The following is a 26,663-nucleotide window of genomic DNA, read 5'->3' as shown; positions in this document are numbered from 1 at the left end:
GTGAGCTCAGGAAATCTATTTTAGACATAGACTTAAAATCAAAGGTGTTTGAGTTTTTTTTTTTAACTCATCTATCTATCTATAAAGCAAGAAGCGTCTGTGTGTGTGTGTGTGTGTCTGTGGCACGCATATCTCGCTGACCGTTTGTCAGACTGACCTAAGATTTCGTATGTGGCTCGCGCGTGGCACAAAGGTGTGCACTCTCGATTTTGAATGCATATTTCAAAATATGCTTATTTACGTAGGACGTTTATCGCTGCACTGCACTGTTTCCAAGGGGACCAGTTTAAGGGGAGCTCCACCCCATGGATCGTGTACTGACAGAAGCTAGGTCCAGAGAACGGGCTCTGCTAGGTCTCACTTTGATGATAGTCAGTCGCAATTTAAACAGATTACTCGAGAACTGCTTGTGGGTTAAGATGCAAGATGATTATCATGCCTGACCTCAACAATAAAGACTTCCTGTATGCAGTTTGCTTGCATAAAATGATTACTTGCAACAACACGCCAACAAACACGGGTATGTAGTGACCACTCAAATAGCCCAGGCTACTTTGGACTTTCAAGAGACTTTGACTAAAACGACAATTCCGACTGCAAGGTCCCAAATTGAAACGAGCGATAGGCTATGCCACATAGCTAACGTTAGACAAGTTGCAGACTGAGCAACGGCACTTATCACGCCATTAAACACGGGTATGTAGTGACCACTCAAAATAAAAGTATGTGCAAGCTTCGAATAGCGTTAGGAAGTTATTCAGTAAGCTATACACATTTAGCCTTAACTCAAAACAGTTGTCATTATGTCATTCTGATCTGTAGAAATGTCACATGCAGCCATGCCTAAATTTATTAGAGGCCACATTAATTATAGGCTAATATATTATAATATTCAGTATTCATTATTGAATGCTTAGCTGGAATGATGTTTCCCTATCATCCTATTTTTAAAGCAGGCATACCTGTGGGCATGTAATTGAGCTACGGGTTTTCTTCAGGAATGGCATGTTTGAACGGGCACTGCACTAGTTATAAGCAAAGCTTTGACATTCACCACATAGTTAGATACATAGTTAAACGTTAAATAAACTTCTCAAATTTTAGTTATCCTGTTTTGGCAAAGTCGTATTGAGCAACCAAAGTATTTAAATGTTATTTTAGCGTGTCACCCTATTGACAAAATAAACATTACATCATATTACACTAAAAAGAAAATCTATGTATTTGTAATACTTTTAAAAAGCAAGTACTCAGGTAAAAAGTAAACTCCTGCATGAAAAATCCTACTTAAATAAAAGCACCAGTACGTAATGTAGTTCAAATATTAAAGGTATTGGTTTGCTCCCTCTGCCTAATCTGTTATTACATTATTATAGAGTATCAATACTGGAACATCAGTTTGCAAGCTGCATAGTCATATGTGCTGGATGGAACCAGTTAAAATACATACAAGGGCCAAACAAATGTGGAACACTTTGCAGTATGAAGAAATAGTGCAAACTACATACTAAGGTAAAACAAGTTAGCTAACGTGTGAAGTGGAAGGACAAATGTTAAATGGTTACACTTTACTTGAAGGTATCTACATAAGAGTGACATGACACGGTCATGAACATGTCATAAACATTATAAACAAGTCATAAACGTTTATGACATAACGCTTCTGTCACTCGCTACTGTCAAGTGTCATTCGGTTTTTGTAATGACAAGTTAGGTTTATTACATTGTCGTGTCACTCATATGTAGAAACCTAAAGTAGTGTTACCTATTAATCTATCATGATTCTAAAATGTCTGAGGTCACATGCACTACAAAGATAAACTGGTAATATGTAATATATTGAAAATGAGTTTCAAAGGGCTTTGTCTTTTTTTTAGCAAATACGATTTAATATGTACATTTTTACATTCTTACAGCAGAACAGCTTGTTTTCACGTAATGTATAGAAAAGACCAACTTACTCCAAAAAATTAGGATGGAATTTCCTGAAACTGATTAGATTTCAACTTTGTTTTTCAAAAGTTCAGAATTGTCTTTCATTTTTCTATTTGTTAAAAAACAGTAAAATCACTTGTGTACAATCAATACATATATTAATTTATGAAAGCACCATATTAAGAGAGATATTAATAGCTAACTTATATATTTAAATAAATATTACATTGGTCATGTTCTATTCTGTACACTTGGGAAAAAGCACACACACACACACACACAGACACACTCCACGTTTAAGCACACAAGTGCTATGCAGTTGATTCTGGACAGGGTGAAAAGCCATTTTAAAACACAAAACACTTACATCTTTAACCAAACTGACCTCGTGTTAACGCTGACATGTCAGTCAATCAAATTATTCAGAGCAATCTCAAGATTTATGATACAACATGTTATGACTGGCGCAATAACTCTCGACCTCACAGGGAAATACAAATCATAACTGTGCTTCATTCTTTATGTTATTAAAAAGACTGTGGGGCTTCATCACAGACTACAGGCCTTCACCCTGTTCAAAACCATTCTCTCCAAAGTGAACATGTGAAGTATCTCTGTATGCAACTTACAAAAGCATTTGTGAAAACACTAGAAAAGGATTACAAAGGCCTAAAGAACACATGTAGATTCTGCACAATTTTGCTGTTATGTACAAGATTTCCTTGAATAAGTGCCTCAAACAGTTGCCTTTATAATTTATGTGATAAACAATTCACATGAAGCAAAGCACCTAAAAACATCTTTAACTCTGGCCTACAAAGGAACATCACATTTAGTTGTTCTTTCATTTCACAAAAGAACCAACCTCATAGGGCACTCATTGGAAGCAGCAATTTATTGAGAATGACCCAATATCGTAAGCTGCTGTCTCAAGGTATAAGCTACTGTAATCAATCTGTTCACTTCATTCAGCCTGTGAATAAACTGGCTTGCCAAAAAGTAGTCCAGAAATCTTTCTGCTGCCCTGTGAATAACTTGTCATTGACATGTACATTAGGAAATGTACCCAGTGTAGTATTTTCCCCCCATAAATTCATGAGAACCGAGTTGAGTGATAATAGAGGGTCTGCACACCGTTATACACTCTACAAAAACACATTAGTCCACAGCCTGAACACACAGCTACATCAAGGGATTTAAGTGTGTGGTCTCAGAGAATCAGCTGTTCAGAGTTACAGTTCAACAAGCAAACCCTCAGTGGGCTTGCCCTTGGACCTGAGAGCCTGAGAGATGTCCTAAGTGCAAAGGGTTTCTTTGTAGGTCAACATTTATCTACCACTGAGGACATTAATTCAATTTGGCAAGGGAGATACCGAAATCATGTTGAGAGCACATATTCCCTGTCTCTTTATTGAGCGTGATGAATGCAGAACACACATGCACAGACATCCTAGACGAACTTTCCCCACAACATTCTGAAATGTATTCATCTATATAAAATGTAGGCTATTCAATGAATTGAAAAGACAGAGAGCAACACCACCCTGTGGCAAGAGGCAGCTACAACAGCCTACAGTTAGGGACATTAGGAGGTCTGGATTGAACAAGGGAATTTGAATAGAAATTAAAATACTACTTACAATTCCATACATCAAAGCATCACAACCAATATTTCATACTCAGAAAGATATTCAACCAGTGAGTACCAAACCTGGAGATTTACAGTGTAATATTGCATGACCTTAGCCATTAATAACGCATTCCTCTTAAATATGTTAACTGATGAATAAAACCATTAAAATAATTAGATACCCAAAAAGCTTATTTTGTTTAAAAAAGGTTATTGACCAGACATTAAAAAAGATTGTAAAAAACATCCAAATTAACATGTAGAATGATTTTAAATGACCTTTTTTTGCAAAACAGACATGTGAACATTAATAAATAACATTTGAAAAAAAAAAAAAAGAAGCATCCATGGACTCAAGATGAACCAGCATCAGTCAGTGTAATGGAGGTCCAGGTCCACAGTACCATCAGTGACCACAAGTCTGAGCCTTTTAGGCTTACGGTCTGACAGGGAGGTTCCAAGAGAATGACTAGAGGTTGAAAAGTGGTGGGAAACAAAAGGGCGGCTCCCAGACGGTTCTTGCTGATGAGGATCCTTTCTGGTCTGTTCCTCTTGGCCCTTTGATCCTGAAAAACCACCAACAGAGGGAGAGGAGGAGTAACTGTTTGAGGAAAGGCCACAAGGCTCTAGAACCAACCTGCCCTGGGTTCCAGAAGGATCCATGAGACAATGATAAGTGTAATTTGGGGTTGGACCCCCAGAGTAGTTTAAGCCTTCAGCATCCTCACTGTAGCCCAGTGTTACAGAGTGATCACCAGTGAAGTTAACCACATAAGGAGGATGGGCTTGAGTACTACAGGCCAAAGAGTTTGACTGAGATTTGTTTGTCCGTCTCTCCTGCTCAGGAATGTCCCTTTGTGTAACATGGGGACTGCTCTGCTGAGACGCGTCGGTGGAGAATGCTGAACTAAAAGCAAAATCCACAGGATCACAGTGAGGGTAACCAGGCTGGTGCTTATTAGCAGACAATGAGGATTCACTGCAGGTCAGGTGCAGATTCTGAGTGGGTGCCACCATTGCATGGGGTTTGCACTGACTCATGCTTTTGCCAAGAGGTAAACTGTGGCACTGGGGACTTTGGTTAGAAGAGAATGGTTTCTGTGAGGAAATGTCCTTGGTAAGACAACTGCTGCCTATGTCCTGTGCCTTATTTGAGGTAACATTCTGAAGCACACTGGAGGAAGTCTTGCTTGAAGTCACATAATATAAGGGGTGCACTCTGTCCACTTGGGAGCTGGATGTATTTGAAGAGTTGTTCACCTCAAAAGTCTTTGAGCCCTTTCCAAGGGTATGGCTGTAATCCCCACCTTGATGACTGCCAGTTAGAGAACTTGGAAGGTTGAAGCTTAATTGATTTGAAAAAGGATTAGTACTACTGTGTTTAGTGGTTTGAGACTTGGTGGCAAAATCAGCCCTTTCAGCAGCCATGTTGCCTTTAGAAAAATGAAGACTTTGTTTGCCACTTTCCAGCTTGATTGGATTAGAGCTTTGGAAAAGTGAGGCCTTCTTATCACAAGTGCGATGAAACGTATCTGCTGAACTGATCACCTTTTGTGGGTATATACTGGACTTACTACCCAAAAGGGGAGAGTGAAAAGGCTTCAGAGGATGACTCAAAGCTCCCAAATTGTACATGCCTGCTACAGGTGTTTGGCTTGTACCAATGGATTGATTTCTATTTGCAGTCAGAGAATGAACAGGGCCCTGTGTTTTCTCCAAGGAAAAGGGCTGAACTTTGGCTAATTCTGTCCGAGAGTTAAAACTGCAGCCTGGGATGATGGATTCCACTCCTTGAGCCTGAGAACTAGCAGGAGGGGTTTGTGAGTGCCTGTCTGATGAAGTGGCACTAAACATAAATGCATCTTTGTGGTTCCACTGAGTTTTATCCGACTGCATGAGATGCACAGGTTTTGGGGCCTGCTTATCGTTTGAAGTTTTAGTCATGGTAAAATCAAAGGGGAATTGAGCTCCTTCTCCATCTTTAATAGAGAAGGTAAAATCTGTGTTGCTTAACATTTTTTCTTTGGAAGACAAGTCATGACCGCTAAGGAGAGCTATATTTTTGGGGAGACCGAGGTCCGAAAAAACAAAATCATTTGGAGGGCTAAAACTACCACAGGGACTTGGAGAGCCAAGATAAGGAGTCTCTGGGTTCCAGACATCAGATGGGCTTTGGGAAAAGGGGCTACTGAATGATCCTGTGTTAGGAGGTTCCCCTTGGCAAAAATCTGAGAAAGCATTTGGGAGGTTGCTCTGAGAATTATCAGGGTAATACCCTTCCAGATTCAAGCACTCTATCAATTCATCAGCATTATCAAACCCAAAATCTGAACAGGGAGACTTGTCTGGAAAAATAAGCAATGGGGACTGGGGTTTCTGTTGGCCTTGAGAAAAAACGGTTTCAATATTGTTGACTGCAGCGGATTTATCCATCTGATTTAATGCTTGTAGTTTGGAGAGACTTTTGTTAATCTGAAACAGGTTGTGACTAAGGCAGATGTTTTCTGTTGTGTCTGATTCATTTCTCAAGCCTAGGTCCTTTTTTGGCTTTTTCTTGCTCACAACCTCTGCCACCCTCTTCTCTCCGAATAGATCCTTCACATTTGGGTAACTACTGAGGCAGGTGTCCTCAGCTGCTACCTCAGAACACGGTGAATTTAGAGTAAGGGGAGAAAGGGACAGTGAAAGGGGAACATTTTCTGATCTCAAAGCTGTCCCCTTCCTAGTCATGTTACAGCATGATTCCTTGAGCTGCCGGCACGGAGACTGAAATTCCTCTTTAACTTTGTGTAAAGGCACTTCACTGATCGATGACTCTGAGGAGTCTGGGCTACGTTTAGTTACCCAGCGGCTTTTGGACCCCTTTAGTGGCTTTCTCATCTTACTGCTTTTACTCAAGCGTTTTTCCATGCCATCTACTATCCACCAGCCTTCTGTTTTTCTACAAAGACGTATGGGAGCAAGTGGTTGTGCATCACTGTCAACTGACTCAATCTTGACATCAGCTGACTGTAGCCACTGTTTCATGTCTTCAAAAAAAGTTTCATCTTTCAACATTTGGCTAGAATAGCCCATAAAGTCTCCTTTTGCCTCTTCATCACTTTCCATGACAGATGTTTCTTTCTTCTTCTTCAGCTTGGAGTGGACATTCTTTGTACAAATTTCCCATGCAGCTTGGCCAGCCTTTGCAGTTTGCTCTAACTCCAGACACTTTTCTGCTTCCTGTGGACCCCACTCTCCTTTTGACATTTCTACATTTAAAACTGAAACAGAGTCCAATATGGCTTTAAAAGGGTCGGCCATAAATGAAGCAGGTGGTGACTGAGACGGCTTTGTTTTCATCTCTGTTACATTCTCCAACTCAGATCTCTCCATCTCCCACTCCTCTCCTCTCTTCCTCTTTAGACGAATTCTCAAGTTGTTTTCTTGTTCTTCTTTAACACAGTCCTCTTTTTTAATATTTTTTTCTTGGACGGAAAATTCATTCTGAGGAGAAACTGTTGCTCCTTCTGTATCCGCCTGTCTGACCTGACTTACCCCTGTAATTTGCTTGGGGCTGTCTAATGAGTCTTCATACTGTTCAAAAGCTGCCAATTCTCTGTGAGGGTCTTTAGATTTTTCTCCTTCATCCTTCACCTCCTCTACAACTGGATCTGTAGTCTTGTATCCACTCTCATCTTCATTTAGTTCTTTCTCAACCCTGTTCACAGTTGCATCATCTGCAATCATAGGTTTTATCTCAGTTATGTGTTCATTTTCACATTCATTTTGTTTGTTATCCGACGGCAAGCCACGTCTTTTGTCCTGTTTAATGCAAGCTTTATCAAGGACTTTCTGCTGAATTTGTGTATTTGGGCTCTCAAGGTGGACTCCAGATGGCTCATGCCTTGGTTTTGAGTTTGAGCTGGACACTGATTGCCGCATTTCTTTTCTGTCTTCGCTTCCTTTCAATATGAGCTCCTTAGGTGATACAGGTGTTGTGATGTTCACTTCTGGTTCTGTTTCAGTTGACTCTCTGAACGTCCTTTTCTTCAAAGGAATATTTGTTTGTATCTGCGTTAGAGGGGAGTGGTCCTTTGTTGACACTACAGGAGCTGAGCACAGAGGGAGCAATTCAGAGGACCCTTGTTTTGCTGTAGAGGTTTCATTTTGGTGTTTTGGTGAGGTATTTTGGTCTGAACCACTAGTCAAGACATTTCTGCAATCCACCTTAGACAACTCAGAGTCTTTGCCTTTCTTTTCGCTTTCACTTTTCTCCTTATCAATTACGATCAATTTCTGAATGTGTTCTTTAATCATTCTGTCTTGTTGCAGGCGCCTTTGCTTGACGCGGTGTGGAGTTATAGATCTACTTTTATCTGACATATTTTTTCCTCCTTGTACACTTCTCAGTTCATCTTTCAAGTTCTTAAAAGCATCAGACAAGGTAACCCGTACGTCTTTAGTGATAATTACATTACTGCCATTACACCTGGGTATATTGATCTTATTTTGTCCAGGATCATCCATCTGAGCATCAAGGCCTTCATGTCTTTCATCATCCACCTTTTTATGCATGTCTGTGGCTTCAAAACTGACTTCACTCACAGATTTCTTTGTATTCTCAGTTTCTCGTGTTTTCCCTTCAATATTTAATGTTTTCTCTAAGTCTGCAGATGTATCTTTTCTCTTTTCCTCCTCTCTGCTGCCTTTAGCTGCAACTGCTCCATCTGCCTTCATGTTGTTATCAACAGCTGCAGTTTGCCCCTGTTCATTAGGACTGATTTCAACTTGTTCAATTACATCTACTCTCTTCCCACCTACTGTAGTTGCATCTACTTCCTTGTTTTTCATATCATCCTTCTCAGATTCTATTTTCTCTGCTGCTTTTTTAACATTCTTTTTTGGCCTTCCAGGTGGTCTACCAACTTTTCTTTTAACCTCTGAAGATTTTGTTTTCTCATCTTTCTGTGTATCCTTCACAATATCTGTACTTTTAGTTCCTATCTTTTCTTCAACAATATTCATGCCCATTTTCACTTCTGTTACTACTTGCTTTTCTATACCAATTTCCTTTTCAACCTCCTTTACATTACATTTCATCTTTACAACACTCTTTGCAGCCTTTAGGTTTGTATCATCTGCCTTCAATTCTGATATATTAATGTCTGATTGCAGATCTTTCATTATTTCATTTTCACTTTCTGTTTTCGCTGCTTTGTTTACATCGCCTCTCTCTTCAACTCTCAGGTTGCCATCACTATTTGTCGGTCTATCTACCATTTCAGCACTCGTCTCAATTTCTGTTATGGTGTGTGCGGTCCTTTGTTGTTCTATGTCCTGCTGTTCTGCTTCTTTATCTGTTGTAACATCTTTTTCAACCATTTCATTCATGTCTATTTTTGCTGTGTCCATTTTCTCACCCGCTTTCTTGACACTTCTCTTCATATTTTTAATCCTCACTTTTTTAACATTGTTCTCACTCTCTGATACAGCATCCTGTGCATCTGTTGTCTTAACTGTTTGCTTTGCATTTCTTAAAGCTGTAACTTTACCAGACTTCAAGTTGCTCCCAGTAACTGTCACTTCATCTCCTTTTTTGCTATTGTTCTCAACATCTTGAACAGCACCTACCCTTATTTCTGCTGCCAAATTCATATCAGCCATTAACTCTTTAACCATTTTGCTCTCAATGTCTGCTTTGTCTCCTGCTTTTTTGATGTTGCTGCTTAGTTGTGCATCTTTCTTAGTGGACTTCATATTGGTGTCAACAGCTGTTGTTTCCTCTTTTGTCTCAAGATTGTTTTCAGTTTCTGAATTATTTATGCCCTTACTTTTGGAAAATGTGTCAGTTGGGATCTTACAGGTGAAATCATTTTTACTTGCAGTCGCTGCATGAGATTGTAGATTTTTATCACTAGCCTCAACCTGCTCCTTGTCCTGTGGTGACACAGCGGTTTTCATGTCCGTCTCTGCACTCGTCTCATCAGTTAAATTGAACATCACTTTCAAAGCCTGATCTACACCACCTACAGTGATAGGCGAAAAATACAGCTCTCTCACGCCTTTCTTACCTTCTGCTATGTTGATATCATTGCCACCTGTCCTTTTTATGTTGTTGGAAAACACTGCTACATCCTCTCCCTGCTTCTCAGTCTCTGTCCGACTCTCCCTCCCTGCTCCTTCTTTTGCACCAGGAGTGGTTACTCTAACCAGGCAGACGGTTGGATAATATTTCAGCCCTGCTTTCAGAGGCAAACAGTTCAAGGATTGAGAAAGTGAACTCCCTAGGTTGACAGCTGGAGGCTGGCCGGTGTGGATGCTGTTATGTTCATGCTCCTTGGAGTTGGCAGAGGGCTTGGGGGCAATATCACAACTTTCATTGGTAGAACTTTCTTTGCCAACAAGGTGAGTTTCATTGCAAAGAGGAGACTCACTGCTTTTCCTGTCTGGTAATGAACCGCTGATATCAAGAACATTACAACTCTTATCCACCTCCAATCCTTTTGGTAGTCCATTTGCCTCAGATAGAGCTCTTTTCTTCGTCCACAAACGTTTCCGACGCCTGTGGGGTATGCTCCTGGTCCTTGAGGGCATGGTAGGATGGGACTCCTTCATTCCGGTTTTGGGCGGTTCGCTTGCATCCTTCTCTGTTAACTGTTGCTCAGGTTTTTCAGTACAATGCATGGAAATAGATTCCAAAGTGTGCTGTTCTTGTTCTGACGTGTCCACCAGGTTTGTGTCTTGTGCATTGCAGCTCTCTGCTGTATCTCCATCTTTATTTCCATCCATCGCTGTCTGTGCTGTCCTTGTAGGAATTGCCTGATTGTCCTTCTCCCCTTCTCGATGTGTCGGTTTAACCATTTCAATCTGGTCCAATATGGCCCGCCCTTTGCCACTGGGATCCTTGCAGCTTAGCAGAAACTCAACGGTGTGCTGGTACAGGTGAATTCTGAGGTCCTTGAGCTTGATGTGAGCGAGAGTGTGCCGCAACAGGTTATGCTCATTCAGTGCACTCCTCCTGTTTCCTTTCTGTCGCTCCACCCTCCTCCATCTGCTCGTCTTTGTCAGTCCCCTTCTTAGCGCTGTTGCATCTCTTTTCATCCGCTGGGACAAAGAATTCCTCAAGGGGAAAGCTTAGAGAGAGAGACAGGATGTTAGAAGGGAAACAGAGGAAAAGGAGAAACATACACAGGTCATTATTACAGTGTCATTATAAGAAAATAATAGTTTTAATTTATTCAGTAACTTTTGGATGGTGTTTAAAAAACACATTCCATGTTCATTAGTCCATTCCCCACATGAAACTATTGCAAGCTATTTACCTGTATTTGTTGCAGTTGGAATGGGCTTGGGAGTGCTGTTGCTTTTCTCTCGACTGAGGCGCAAATCGGTCTCTCTGAATTTGTATTTTTGCCCTGCTGGATCGCTGGGGTCGTCAAGATCTTGTAATGTTTCTCGGTGCTGGAAAGATCCTTCTCCCCGCCTAAGAAAGGAACGGATAACGTGAAGTTATAAGGAACATCTGATTAAGCCAACACAATGTTCATCGGATGCTTTACAAAATTTGACAAGATATTAAGTCTCAGAGTTGTATCTGATGTTAATACATAACAAGAATGCTATAACACATAACTTCTACTAATGAATTCATGACCATTCAACAATGTGACTGATTCAGTTAACATTTACTGCTCATGAGAGCTCTAATCCATATAGATTCAATAGAGATTCAATTGGTTTGACATTCATGTTGTGTATGGTTAAAAAATGAGCTTGAATGTTTGAATGTTCAACATTTTGAGACCTTTAGCTTGCTTCTGATTATGGGGAGATGGACACTTATTTATTGTTTGTAACCATAGGTTATCTTGCAATTTCCTCCAAAGGATGTACTTTAGAAATGGACACATTAAATAAACCATTTCCCCGGCAAAACAAATTTTGCTGAAACCAAATCACTCTTCGACAGCACCAATTTCCAAAGTGATGCTTTTCCATTTAGTGCAATTCATTCTTAATACAAATAATTCTTACAAATCCATGCAAAATATTTTAGAAAACCACATTTTGTATAAGTTATATAAGTTATTTATGTGGTCTATTGGCATATTTTGTTTTCATGTTTTTGCTTTAACCAATTAGCCTCAAAAATCCTGGCACCGGCTTTGTTACAGTGCTCCCATCCTCCCCCCTGTACTGTATATCAATTGTATTCACCAGATCATGAAGCACCACATAAATCATTTGAAAGCTGAGATTCTCAGGAATCGATACATGTAAAACTTTCTATGAAAAAATGTGTTTTGAGCATTACTGTATTCGATTAATATCACTATGACCCCCCTCCACCCCCTCGTGAATCCGTCCCTCTGTACCTTTTAGTCTGGGTTACACAAGGATGGAAATATCCCGACTCGTCATAAATGGTCTTGAAATGTCGGTAAGAACCCATACTAATGAAATATCATCTTGTTTTATTCATAATATGTTTGGTAGATGTATAATCCAGCTCGTGCAAAACCAGAGAATTAGAAACAAACAGTTTGCAAACTTATTTTCCGGTGATTCCCGGGTACTGGAAGCGATTTGCCTTGACAAAAGTTAGGTTAACGCATACCGGCGTGTCCACAAGACTCTTACGGTTTATTAGAGCCCACCCATGTGTCTAAGCAACCTTTGGTTCTCGATATAAGCAATCGCAGGGAATTGGGCAAATAAGCTGTCAATCAGGCACCCCAGCTTTGAGTGACAATAACTTGAGCCTACAGCAAGCCTCAAAGATGAGACTGAGCTAAACGCATGGGTATTCCCACACAAATAAATTTGTGAAAAATGCATATTTTACTCTATAGTCATCTACTTGGAGTTACAGCTTCAAAAGACCTGGTTCCAGGTCTCAATTGACCTGTCGCTACCCTTAGAACGCTGATGAGCCAATGACAGTCCAGCCTCAACAGGACTCGGACATCAGCCAACAACGTGGGCACAGGTTCCCTGTTAAATCCCAAGATGAAAATGCTCATTAACCAACTACTATATTCTTACTACATCAAATATTAACATAACCTAAAATATCTTAGTATCAATCTTCCACTAGCTAGCTAGCTAGCATTAACATCAGTGGTTTTTGCACGGTGATTTGCACGGCTACTTGCCACAACTGTTTGTCACCTTGTATGTATTCTAAAGTTTTGAATACACCCCTCTATAGCATAATTAAGTCCCTTTTGATAGCTTCTGGAGGAAAGTAAATCCTTTATCGACCAAAACGTCCTCAAAGCCTGCTTTCATATACTGTCAGCTGCCATTGTCCACAATGTATTTCTAATCAAGTCTGGTTTGTTTGTCCGAGTTTTCGCACTTAGGCTGAATGAAAAAACAACATTCAAGCCTCTGTTACTCTTTGCCAATACATCACACAGTCACTCTGACTGTTTCTAAGAATTCTACAGGGTCTTAGCCTTCAAAAGGTCAAGAGGCAGTTGATGATGGTCCATAGTATGTGGGGACAGTGCCCTCCTAAGTAGATGATGTGCAATGTCGGGCGAAATAATTTAAAATGGGGCCACAGGTTAACAATTTAAATCTGAATTACTACTGAAACCCGCAATTGTATAAACAACAACAGTGTGCAAGAGCCTTAATTAATGACCTTAGTGACCTTTGGCCTGGTCTTCAGCATTGAAGTGGCTATTAGCCTGAAGGTGTTTGTCGGTTATTTTTAATATCTAGTTGAATTTACGCTATATGGTCCTTTTTAAATTGAAGACAACTAGGGATGTAACGATTACCGGTATAATGATAAACCGTGATAAAAATGTTGACGATAACAATTACCGTTTTCTTTTGAAATATCATAATTATCACGGTTGATTATCACGGTGTTGAAACCGTGTGTTTAATCCTTCCCAGCTTCATCCGAGCCTGCTTTTGACATACAGTAGGCCTGGTACAATGAAGCAAAATTGGTACCCTACTGATTCTGTTGTCTAGCCTAATTGATGGTTTTAACTGCGAATTGGATTAGGCTACACCTGATTTTAAAAGGCGGAACATTTTCACCGCAAAACTTGCACTGTAACATTTGCACTCTGCGTCTTTTTATGTTCGCGTGCACATTAAATCCATTCCACTCACGTTATCAGAAGAACACAGTAGCCTAAAGTTTTATTTCGAACACTTACTTTGGTCTCACTCAGGGTAGGAATTTCACGGCGGCCACGTTTTTGCCCCTTGTGTTGGCCGTGATGTCCCTTTGAAAATCAGAGGTTTACAGGCCACGGTGCCCTTGGTGCCTTTCTTTCAATATTCTGCTTTGCATCCTACTAATAGCGAATTTTATTTAGCCTATGGCCTGTCAAAATAATCTTAACATTCACAGCGCAAATTAATTTATTTTACGCAGTGGAGAAAGTGACAGCGCAAGAAAGAAAGTGTGTCTAAATTCACCTATTCTTCTCAGTTGAACTACTCGCGAAGTAGCCTACTCATCACACAGACATCACAAGTATCACATGAAAGAGCTTTTTCTCAGCTTTTAAACGATGTTAGCCGCGAATTGCTGTGGTGAACGGTTCGCGAGAAACGTAAATAATATAATTAAATTTAATCATAAATTCTACTGAAGGTTTTCGTCCATCTCCCTACCCATTCCTCTCGGTGCAATACTTCACAAACCTTTCGTTTAACACATGACAAACCATATATCAGAATAAACAGCAGACCTTACCGAACATAAAGGTGTAAAGCAGTCCCCTGTACAGTTAGCCGTTCCAGAGTAATCCACTTTTGAATTTGCAGTACATTTCGACATGCATGGATGTCTCCAAATTTGGGCTTTAAGTTTTACAATGTGTTTAAATTGTTCCACATGATTTCATAAAGGGCCAAATACAAAATAAATGTTACAAATATCGCCTATATATCGGTAAATCAGAGGACAGCTGACTAAGAGTTTGTGAAAGTAGATCACAAAATGCTAAGCATGCATCTAGGCTATTTGAGCTTCTTAAAGCTGAACTGTGCTTAAATTGTTCAATACATGATTTCATAACAGGCCAAATATAAAATAAATGTTAAATATAGCCTAGATATCTGTAAATATTAGATGTTCAGATGATTTGCAGTTCTATATAATATGTCATGTTTCATGTTTTTGTAATGTTTCATACAGTGATGCAGGTCTACTGCAGTGAATAGGCTATGCAACTTTGATATTTTTTATAGCCTATGTGGCCTTTGTGCCCTCCACCAAATATGCCCAACTGAAGGCCAAGTCGCCTTGCCCCCAGAATGGTGAAATTCCAAGCCTGGTCTCACTCATTGGATCCAAATAACAGTAATAGCAACCTCCAAGTCATGGTAGGGTAAGTTAAGCGATAAGCACATAGCCAATTAAACATGAAAAACTGAACGGGACACTTTTTTAAACTATTTCAGCTTGTGTAGGCCTATCAGTGCTTTCTGAACATATTGAACACACTTTTAAAAATACCGTGATAATACCGAAAACCGTGATAATTTTGGTCACTATAACCGTGAGGTTAAATGTTCATACCGTTACATCCCTAAAGACAACAAGACAATGGTAAAAAGCAAGTGATTTTTGATTTGCACATTTATTTATCAAACTGTCTGTGATTTTCAAAGTTAATGGCCTTTTTCAATCTTGAGAAATAGATTTAAATATATTACTCCTAATCCTACTATCTAACCTTAGGCTTAAGACATTAGGCTGCAGGTTATTCAATAAATGTGATCACACTTTCATGAAAAATAAACAGGAGTTCAAATTGCCTTGCCAAAAAAAAAACAAACACAAAAACATTCAGCAGTAACAGCTTGTGAGACTTACTGCTCTGGACAAGCAAAAAATCCTTCCTGCTTATGCGCAATTTGACAAATCTTATTTTTAGCAGAATTGCAGTCCAAATAGATGTGGCTTTAACTGCAAATATCAGCTTGTACTGGCCTCACCTTTACAAGCTAAGGCCTATTCTCTACAATACATCACTACATTTGAGCATGTTTCCTTCCCTTCCTTGCTGCTTCAGGCTATTGGCCACTATAACATCATTACTAGACACATTACTACACAACACTGCAACATCACACCATGTCTTTGGCTAACTGCCTACCTCTTAAGAAAATATATTTGCTGAACAGGTTCTTGAATATCCAGAATTTGGTTTTAAAGGGAGTATGCAACAGTGTTAATGATTAGCCGGGCATCACATCTTGTGCTAATTTACTTTTATCTGACTAACCCTGAGAATCTCTAGAAAGGGGCAGTTCTATAAAGCAGGGGTCACCAACAATCCAAATCTGGACAGCAGGAGGCTTCTATCCAGACCGCGAAGCCTTTTGATATGATGAAAAAACAGATTCTTATTTTGTAATTGAATAGACTTTTTAACAGGCAAAACCAGGTTGCGGTCATAGGTTGCTATGTACACTATTCAAGTAAAGAAACATGCAATTTCTCTAGGCAATGTAGAAACTTTGCTGCCAGATTTAGCAAGTTTTTACCCGCCCTAACAACACATATCCAGTCTAGCAACACATTGCAACACTTGTGTCCTTGTGGAGCAACAGAAAAAAACTCCTGTCAATGATCTGAAAACAGTGCAACGGCTTCCTCTCATTCTTTGCTTCAAGTATCGCCTAAGTTTTTAAAAGTAACAATTAACCTATCATCATGTTTTATTATGGAAATGAATGTTGTAGGCTACAAATGTACTCCGTGTGAGTGGTGGACATGCACACGTCTGTGCTACCTATGCCTATTGCTGTTTGGTCTCAACTCATGAACACTCATTATGTATTTACAAAAAGAAATCCTGTGCATTTAAGAAATCTTATGTTCTTATATTCATTTTCTAGCCGTCACTACATTGTTATTACATAGGCTACCGGCATTTCAGCCTTTTATTGTTAAAGGATTTGAAGGTATTTGGCAGGAATGTATTCACAATGCAAATACACAGACAAAAGGTTGTTTTTCATTCATCATAGGTTATGGTCATGGGATTTGGCAGATGCTTTTGTCCAAAGCGACTTACAAAAAATACAATAGTTAAAATTAACTGAACAGTTTTAAAATGTTTGTAAGACTACAAGAGAGAATAGCAATAATAAACAATTATGTCAATGCAATCAATAGCCTAATGAAAATAAACAAATACTATAATATACAAAGCATTACTCATAAGAAACTCTAATTAACTAAGTGCATGCTGAACAGCCTTTAGAGCCCATCTTGAAAGACCCAAAACTATCACAGGAACAGAGAGCACTGGGCAACTTATTCCACCAACAAGGAACCACTGAGGAAAAGTGTCTTGAATTTGAACTAGCGTTTATGGCTGGTCAACACAACAGACGCTCATCCGAAGACCGCAGTGGGCAGTTAAGGATGTAAAGCTTTATCATAGAATTGAGTCAAAGTGAGAGATCTAAATGTAATTCTCGCCACTATAGGGAGCCAATGGAGAGTAACTAGAAGAGAAGTTACATGTGTCCTCTAGCTGACTGAAGACCAGGCGTGCTGATGCATTCTGAATAAGTTGTAACAATCTTACTACACAAGCAGGCAGGCCAACTAACAGTGAATTACAATAGTTCAGTTTGGAGATAACCATGGCCCAAGAAGTTGTGTGGAATATTGTGTCAGATAAGGTCTGACCTTCCTAATGTTGTAAAGGACAAACAGACATAATTTTGCCATTAAGGCTACATGCTGAGAGAAGTTAAGTCGGTCATCAATTATGATGCCCACGTTATGTGCCAATCTAGTTGGGGTCAGTGAAGATAAGTCAAGATGGATGTTAATCTGTTGGAAAATCGCTGTTTTAACTGGAAACACTAAAAGCTCTGTCCAACAGGCATTGCATTTACCAGTTTGAGTTAATAAATGCAACCCGAGTGGTAGAAAAGAACTTTATTCAAAATCAAGACGACCAACATTTTTTGTTAAGGACTCGTTGAGCATATGCCATGCCAAAAACATGTTACTGAAAAACTGAAATTGTCTGAACCTGTACACTAGGGCTGTCAATGTTCTTCCATAACCCAATTCGAATTTTTAATGCTCAAATTTTGCCTATTATTAATATTAACGATGCATCTCTATACACTGTATAAACGGGCTTATGCATTGCCAATGCCACTTGAGTGGTTTCAATTTCTTTTGCGCATATACGCGCACACACACTGAATGAACGTACCACTACCACTTGAATGCCTCTATGTTTGATGACGCCAAATTAGCAAGTATTTCCTGATTGGGGAAAGTTTGATTTTTTTTTCTATCGGCCCGCGATTCCATGAACCATTATGTCTATCAGAGAAGTGACAAAAGCACCGGACATAGCCTAGAGCAGGGAGGCAAAAACCTAATTCTTGCCTGCTTTAGCTGTGCGGTTCCTCGTCCTCAGACTATTTACCTACCTAGCTTGTCAGGGTGTAGCGTTATCAGATGTGCACTCAGGCTCCGTGGGTTTATCGATTCTGCCATATTTAGATTGTGCATTAGACGTGACAAAAGCATTTTGTTTTCACATATTCGCTAAAGTTAGCCAACACATAAAAAAACTTGCCAAAACACCACATTCGAATAGTAATTTCCAAATTTGAATAGTATTGATTTTTTAAATATTCGATTTATATTCGACTTTTGAAATTCATTCCAACAGCCCTACTGTACACATCTCATCCCTATCTAACTGTTTGGACCCCAGCCAGGGTGGAAGGTTGAGAGGGTTGGCAAGGGTGCAATTTTAGTTGGTGACCCCTGCTACAAAGCGTGTTAGGAACTTATTCTTACCTTTCACATGTGAAGCATTCGCACATCTCGTTGTTCTCGCCAAAAAAGCTATCACCGTAGTAACAGGTAATCTCCTCCCCAGGAGAGATGGGTCGGACCACTTTCACACACGCCCCGTTCTTCTCACCAGGGACAAACTTCACAGACACAAAAAGGTCAAGAGGGGATAAGGTGATAAATTCAGCACTCTACAGTAGGTGACAGTCTGCCCTCAGGGAGGCCCTAAGATTAGCTCAGACTGAGAAAGGCACGAAAACAACAAAGACAAACGGTTTATGAATACAACAGCTAAATCGCTAATTGCTTAACAAGATTAAATTACAACTGACAAACACACTGCAACATGGTCTTAAGCACTCAATGAATGACAACAGTTTCACATAACAAGAAGCCTTGTACGGGATGACACGAAACATAGATGGAGCCAAGAGAATGGCAAAACAACTGGCACAGAGCCAGACTTCGTAAGAGATTGCAAAGGTTTCTTACCTTACAATTTGGTCTACAGTCTTCTCCAAGCAAATGAAAGAAAGAAATACAAAATTAGTGAAAACAAAGCAGACAAGATTCAGCTTTTTATTTAGTCTTAAGTAACTCTGAATAGAGCGCCTTGTTTACACTGGACATCTGGCTATACAGTTCCCTTTTCATTGGGGACAATGGCTGATGCAACTGTCACCATACTGACAGCCCCATCGGAGCACTGGTCTAAAATACACCAGGGAACACCAAATTAGTCGCTCACAAAGACGCCAGACAACAGCATGAGTGTATATGACTACATGACATAATCAAACAGGTCATAAACTGACAATTTCAATAACTTATGTTCACATAGAAAGTTGTTCTGAAATTAGAAATTAGAACCTAGAAGTTATCCTTTCTAGTGTTACTAAATAATAAAATTGAGAAAGCTCAAGAAAATAAAGTGAAATCTCATTTGTGGAGAGTACACTGTATAATTCCAAGTGTCTTCAAAGGGCCATTCACGTACACAGGATTATACTGTGTGTGTGCATGGATCACATCCTCAACAACAATCCTCCAGCTCTTGTCACTCTCACACCATTCTCTCACCGTGATTAATGAAGGCAGCGGGACCCAGCCAGAGTTGAGCGCAGCGTTTGCGGGTGGAGTACATCACACTGAAATCATTGATGCCGGCCCTCAACACCGCGCTGTCAGAGGGACTGAGCTCTGCGATGCAGCCCTGCAGCACCTCCATACGCTCACCCACAGACCTGTGGGGCACAAGACAGGGCGTGGGCCTTAGAACTGCATTACTCACTTCAAAAAATACCAGCAAAGAGAGATGAGAGGGAGGGGATCGATTTGGGCTTTATTTGATTGTTAAAGGCGTAGTGCTGAAAATACAATTTGTCTCCTGGCTACTGTACTTGTTTAAAAGCTCCTCCTAACTGTATTGTTCTCAACAGAGCACTATAAAACCAGACAAAAAATTAAACGAAACTAAAAATAATAATCAAAATGGCCATATGCCATCGCTTGGGTTCATTACACAACAGGATTTGTCATTTTTAGAGTTGGAATAAAGATTTTACTCGACACAATACCCACCTAAGCCCACTAAGACAATGTTAGTAAGCATTGTGATTTATAAGCTTCATGTTTGAACTTTGTAGATATTTTAAATATTTTACAATGTTAGATGTATATTTAGATTTTTCAAAATACGCAGATGAATGATAAGCGTATGAATGTCTACTTTTAAATGTCCTTTGAGTACTATTTTATTATTGCATATAAATCTGCATGCACCTGCTACAAACCATAGACTGCAGAACAAACTGTTTGTTGTAGGCTTGTATCATTATATATGGCTGCGTGGCAGTTCTGCTTCTATTCTCTACATTTTAATAATTAAAAACAAATTCATAATACATGACAAAGGGTTCAACACAAGTCCCACGTTTAAGAACAGTATGTGGGAAATCACTGAATTCTAAAAACAGGAGATGGCTCAGGTGTCTGTAATATTTATAGCAGTTGTGTATGTAGATTTACCGATGCACACTCAAACACACAAGATTGGATCTGGGCATTTCCTTGTCAACCTCCAAACTGAATTAGTTAAGTCTGTACTGTAAAACTGAGGCCTTCCAGTAAATCATATATTATATACTACAGTTGCCCTGATAAGAAAGTAACCATGCACATTAGGAACAAAGCTTAAGTTTATTACTTCATCCAACCCCACCCTTTGTTTTTAAAGTATGTGAAAAAGTTATATGGTCTTGCAAACAATACTAAGGACACATCCTGCCAAGGGAGAACAAAGAAAATACAGTCTACACATGATATAATTAATATTATATGGCTGCGGATCTAGGATGTCTTAATTAGAGGCAAAGTGACTGATGGTCTGGTCGCTAGTCAAATCCAATGTACCTACTGTAGGTCTATCTAAATCCATCCATGTCTATTTATGTATCAACACACACACAAAACCAGAGGTGAGGCACCAGTTTTGTTACGGCATAGCAACAGTGGTACACAGCTGCAGTTGGCAGCTGCCATCCTAGCAACTTACGCCCCACCCCCACCGGCATCACCCCATCCACTCTGTGCTGCATGTAAACCATTAAATCAATATCTTAACCCTATACATTTACCATAGAAAACAGAAGGTATTAATACCAACAGTCAATTCATTCCCTCTGTTAGCAATTTCTATGTACATCACTTCTAGAGTTTTGTTGTTATGTTTGTGTCAGTCTGTGAAAACAAAGAGAGAGCATTCTTCCCCTGATCAGACACACTTAACAGGTTGACCTATGGCCGACAGTCAGGCACGTGATCCAGGTTAAACATGAGTCTGACCAAGGGTCTTGACCAGGGAACACAGCAGTTTATGTACTATTTTACACTTGCAGTGAGCAGGGGAAATTCCATCACCTGGATAGTTAGGACAAAATTCACACAGTGCTCGAGAAACACGTGCAAGGGGTTTCACAGCTGGTTAGGTAACTGGTCATGGCAACTAATTTACCACAAATATTGATTGACCATACAACACATATGTTCCACATTCAAAATCCTGGCAGTTGACACAAACAATATGGCAATATATAAGTTAGAGATGGGATGGTAAAGGATACCCCTACAGCTGTACTTTGGCTGTAGGCACGAGGCCCTAGGCGAACGATGTCACTCTGCAGCCAAGTTGAGTAAGAGAGGCTATTTGTGCACATTCATTTGTGCACTCGCCTGTCTTCATGTTAGATAATTTTTTACATGCACTGACTCCCATTTACTCAATGTTCTCACTTGAGAGCTGTCAAATGCAATGTTATAAAATGACTGCCCACAATTCTGCACTCTAGCTTAGAATGAATGGAATGTTAACGTCTGACAGTTTAACATCTGAAGTATATCAACGGCAGAGTGATTACCAGCAGTGAAGAATCAAAGCTAGGTTGTGCCAGAATATACCAACTCATTATCTCTTCTCTCATCAGAAATGAATAAATCCCTTGACCAGATGTAAATATTGTTTAAGCCTTTTTTTAAAAGTGCATTCCCTTTTATTATTAACAAAAAGGTGCCTAATTTATATTTTCAGACCTTCCCATACATCAAGAATTTAGCTGACCTTCTCAACCTCTGTTTCTGATTTACCTGTCTGGGCTACATCAGACCTTTGACCACTAAACAGAAACTGACAAGCTAAATGAGGCATCATACAGAGACTCCACAGTGGTAAATCTGACCAGACACGTTACAGCATGAAGTTGAAGCATAAAGCATAAAATTCCAACATGAAAAACAGATGGGACAATTGTTAACTTACCATTGTCGTGTGGATGTTATCTTGGCCCCGTTGGTTTCAGATGAATAGCGGTTACAAGACTCAATCTGAACTCCACTGTCCAGCAGGAAAGCCTTGAGATAGCGATGGACCTGTGGAAAAGTAATCAGTGACCACAAGATTAGACTTGTGCTTTAAAAACTCACTTGATCAGTAGTAGAGTGAGGAAGAAGAAAGAGAAAAAAAAACATAACAAGCACTCAAGTCTCCAGGTTTAAAAAATGAAGGGGCAGGGGACTGTTTGTAGGAGCTGCAAAGACATTGGCTGCTGCTTGTTGGGTGGGGAAAAAGAAAGACAGAGAGTGTGTGTGAGGGGGGGAGAACACACATTGTCCAGTTCAGGTAACGGCAATGGAAAAAAACACATTGCCCAAGGGATTTGTGGTAGGGAAATTCTACATGAGCACCTATAGTTGTCACGATGGCATACACTTCTCATCTGTGAACCTCTGTGCCGGAGTGTCCTGTTGCCCTAATTTGTTTATTTTGAACAGAAGGTCCACTGTGCAAGTGGGTAGCTCTACTGGAATCTCTTAACCTAAGTTTTAGCCTGGGCCTTTTTGCCAAGCCCAGCATGTCTTGTGGCAAAACATAAATACCACCTTCCTCCTGAAGCACATTCCAAAAATGAAACTAGGAAACTTAAATCAGGTTCACCATTAGAGCACGGAAGAAAGCATGTCAACTGTAGTCAGAAGCTGAACCAAGAGAACATCAGCGCTCATGAAATACTTGTAAGCAACAGTTGGAGACATTGTTACAGTCAACAAGGGTTACAGTCAATTAGCTGGCCAAGTTACCATACTTTCCCTTCAGACTGGTGAAATGTTTTCTTCTCCTAAGTACCTTAATAGACTATCTATAATTTAGCAGGTCACTGCTTTCCATTGACATAGCTTGGAATATTAGATTCCTAATGGTCAGGCAGGGCATACACAGTAACAAACTGCAGTTGCTTGTGACAGACCTAAGAGACAATTACCAGAACGACAAAATCTTGTGTGACAACAGCATAGAAACCATGCCTTTCTGATTAGCTGTTAAGTGAAAGATGTACCCCTGACGTTTTTGAAGAAACCAAGATATTTTAGAATGACAGCCAAAACAGATAAGCACTGTGCATCTTTAAAATGAAAGCTGCTCACTACCTTCCGCTCTTCAATTTATAATTCAATCACTCACAGCTTTCATGTGCAGCAGGTCCCTGACACAGCATACATGATTCACATGCTAGTGTTAAGGTCTAGTGAGGCATTCTCTCCCTCTCGGTCTCTCTCCTAAAAAAGGTCCAGTTCCATCATCAAAAGCAGTAACTTTGAAGCTTTATCTACACAAATCTGTACTCTGAACCCTACTCCCCATGAAGGCCGAAGCACAGCAGGGGCTACTCACGTGCTGCCTCAGGAGCTCCAGTCGATGTGGACCCAGGCCGGTGAAGTAGCCACTTGCCCAGTCCCCGACCAGCAGGGCCTCGAAGGTGGCCTGAAAGTCCTGGGTGCGCGTGAAGCGAAGCAGCGTCTCCTTGAGGTAACTCCAGCGCCTGATCTCCGGAAGCTGACTGCAGAGCGGGAACAACAGGAAGAGGACAGGAAGTTAAGACAGGGAGTTTTTATACCGGCCAAAAAAGGGCATGTTTAATGAAGTGTGCATGAGTGTGTGTGTGTGTTGGGTTCGGTGTGGGGGGGGGTTAAAAGAAATGTGTTAAAAACCACTGATCAGGAAAGACCTGTGTGAACTCAGGGAGCTGCGAGGAGGACCAAAACCAAAACACCACTGTAAAAAGGCTATAGTATGTGTTTCCAGCTGCTCTACCATTTTATTTGAGGACTACAAATACAGCGGTGGATTTTCTCAAGGTCATGTAACATCAAGTTTAGACAATGTCTGGAGTTCCTCTACATTCTGTGAATGTTGCCATGTTAACAGGGGCCTTTTTGCATCACAATGACCAAGAGGGTAGAGGCAAAAAAAATCTGCATGTGAGCAGCAAGTTAGCAGCAATACCCAATAAAAGACCACCGACGTAGTTTGAAAGATAAATTTAGCAGCTTTAACAGCCAGTCATAGCTGTCATGAATGACTTGTCAAAGCAAAATGTCTTATCTATAACCAAATTTCCACCCTACCGAGACCAATATTCTTCCAGCCTTTTCAGTAAATCACATCAACAGGCTGGTAGAACCAGCACATTTTCTTTCAAACAACCAAGTCAAATTACTTATTTAATTAATCACACAAATGTTAATGAAATCGAACAAAGGACTCTATTTATTCACAGAACCCAATAGCAAATACTGCGATCAGCTAGTGCAGTCTTTCATCGTATGGAGTGTTTAAAGAGCAATATAATTAGTAATAATCTGATCAGTCACAGCTCACCGGCACAGAAGAACAAAAATTACCAAAGCAATCAGACTTTGGCAGACCTCATTTCAGTTTATTCACAGGTAATGATCATTCCAAACCTCATTCTCCAAAATGTCAATAGCCATGTGATGGTGTTAGTAGGCAACTACAGGTTTTGCTTCACAAAATATGTGAGGAAATAGCCATGAGACATTATCCCTTGGAAAAAGATGCACCCAGTCTCTTCATTAAAATATCCAAAAATAAAGAGTGATACAAAGTCATACAGCTAAATCTGTGGGGTTGTGTGGATCAAGAATTAAGATTTCACATCCAGCAGCGGTCTCTCAGTCTGCTGCATGACAGATACAGTAGGCTAAATGGCAGAGATACAGTAAAATGAGGAGTGTAGATAGACAGTACTCTGTTGTATAAAGCTCATGTACACTACAGAGGAAAGGAGGAAAGGGTGTGAAAACGCACCTGATGTTCATCTTGTGGGTGCTGAACCCCAATAAGGGATCCAGCACCAAACCGGTTGCCAAGTCATCTGTTTCGCACAGCTCTCTCACATTCATTCTATAGGATCCCTCCATCGTCTGCTACTATCCACATGCTGTAAAGGGAGAAGGTTTTTGAGTAACCACTTAGAAACACAACTACTAGCATTGTATCTGACAACATAACCAACGTGTAATTCAAATAGAAGTTCTTGACCAACTGTCAGGATTAGATGTGGTTTAACATTACAACCCCTTGGAAAGTGAGACGGGGACTCAGTTAACGTTACTGACAGATCAGATCCACATAGCACTTTCCTGCCCACAGGCCATGCCTAGCAAATCAACCCAGTGTTAACAGATAAGATCGGTTATTCTTACATAGTGTTATAATGTATTGTATTTACGAGTAACATTTTAAGTAAACGCATTTTAATCGCAAGAGTCTTTATTAAAGTGACGAGCTAGATTGGAGTACGTTAACCTAAATGTTAGCGTTAACTTACCGTTAGAAGCGAGCAAATTATCGTTAACGTTACCTCAAGAGTTTCCCTCAGTTCATAGGGAACTAACGTTAACGTTGGTTGAAACATTTCACTGCGGTAACTTTAACAACCCCGTGCAAATATGGATGTATCTGTAACTGCGACATTTCATCCACACAAACATCTAACGGTAAGTTACATTGTTAGTTTAGATAACTTACGCAACGTACGTTAACGTTCCCATTTCAAGCTAATGTTTCCACCAAAGTACTTCTCGCTTGCAAACGTTCTAACGCCAATATTAGCTACAACCCTTGATCGTTCTGCAAACTGTCCGTTACAGTTGACTTATTAATGGGACCAGATGAATACAAGTGGCTAACGTTACCCAAGTTAGTTGATGATAATGTTAGTTGACTAGCAAGCTAACTTAGCTAATGCTACACAAATATTTAGCGAAGTAAGCCATTTAGCTAACATTACTGTTCACGACCACCATGTATATATCTATGCACGACCACAACAAACTGCTAGCTGCTAACGTTATGTACCAATAAACGTTACAGGACAGCTAACATTACATTAGCTAACTAACGTTAGCTTCCTAACACTAACTTACAACTATCAGAGAGGACACGCATTCTGTACCAGGTTAACTAAATACGTGAACTGCTACGAACTGTTAAGATAGAAACAGTTAAAAGCGCATCACTGTCGTATGAAGACATGTTGTTTACCTGAAGAGCTGGCTGCAGCTAAATTCCTTATAGATCTAGCTTGTTCCGTCAGCAGCTAATATTAGCAAACTGGCTAGCTAGCCAGCAGCTAACTAGCGAAAATGCAGCTGCTTTTAGTGAGGATTGTTTTGGTCCTCAGACTCAGAGGACAATCTTCTTTTTCGTGTTCATCGATAGAGCGAAAAGTAACATATACGTAACGAATCCTGATGATACACAAGTGAACAAAAGTGTATTTTCCGTTTGACTAGTCTTTTGAACCCAGAAGTTGCTCTCAGCTTCCAGACAACCTACTACTCGGCTATCACAAGAGCTGCTAACACTGTAGTTCTACGCATACTTTTGTTCTATTGGCCGTTTTCTGCGATGGGAATATTCGTGACCCGCCATTCATA

General features: G+C 40.0%; 1 protein-coding gene across 1 annotated transcript; it reads right to left on the bottom strand.

The window, feature by feature from the left end:
- Positions 1 to 1,900: 1,900 nt before the first annotated feature.
- On the bottom strand, positions 1,901 to 26,663 carry kmt5c (lysine methyltransferase 5C). The gene is made up of 9 exons (XM_076265686.1): positions 26,269 to 26,663; positions 25,030 to 25,162; positions 23,593 to 23,758; positions 22,183 to 22,292; positions 19,449 to 19,612; positions 18,861 to 18,880; positions 18,372 to 18,508; positions 10,870 to 11,030; positions 1,901 to 10,680 (listed from the first exon to the last, which is right to left on the bottom strand). Exons 2-9 carry the CDS (start codon positions 25,140 to 25,142, stop codon positions 3,935 to 3,937), a joined length of 7,617 nt encoding a protein of 2,538 aa, XP_076121801.1. The 5' UTR covers positions 25,143 to 25,162; positions 26,269 to 26,663; the 3' UTR covers positions 1,901 to 3,934.

The sequence above is a fragment of the Alosa pseudoharengus genome, unplaced genomic scaffold, assembly GCF_046254945.1.
Source record: "Alosa pseudoharengus isolate Yale_2024_CS ecotype anadromous, Long Island Sound unplaced genomic scaffold, YU_APseudo_1.1 YU_APseudo_1.1_scf_4, whole genome shotgun sequence".
Classification (NCBI taxonomy): domain Eukaryota; kingdom Metazoa; phylum Chordata; class Actinopteri; order Clupeiformes; family Clupeidae; genus Alosa; species Alosa pseudoharengus.
Note: the sequence above shows the minus strand (reverse complement) of the source record. Positions and strands in the feature narration are given on the sequence as shown.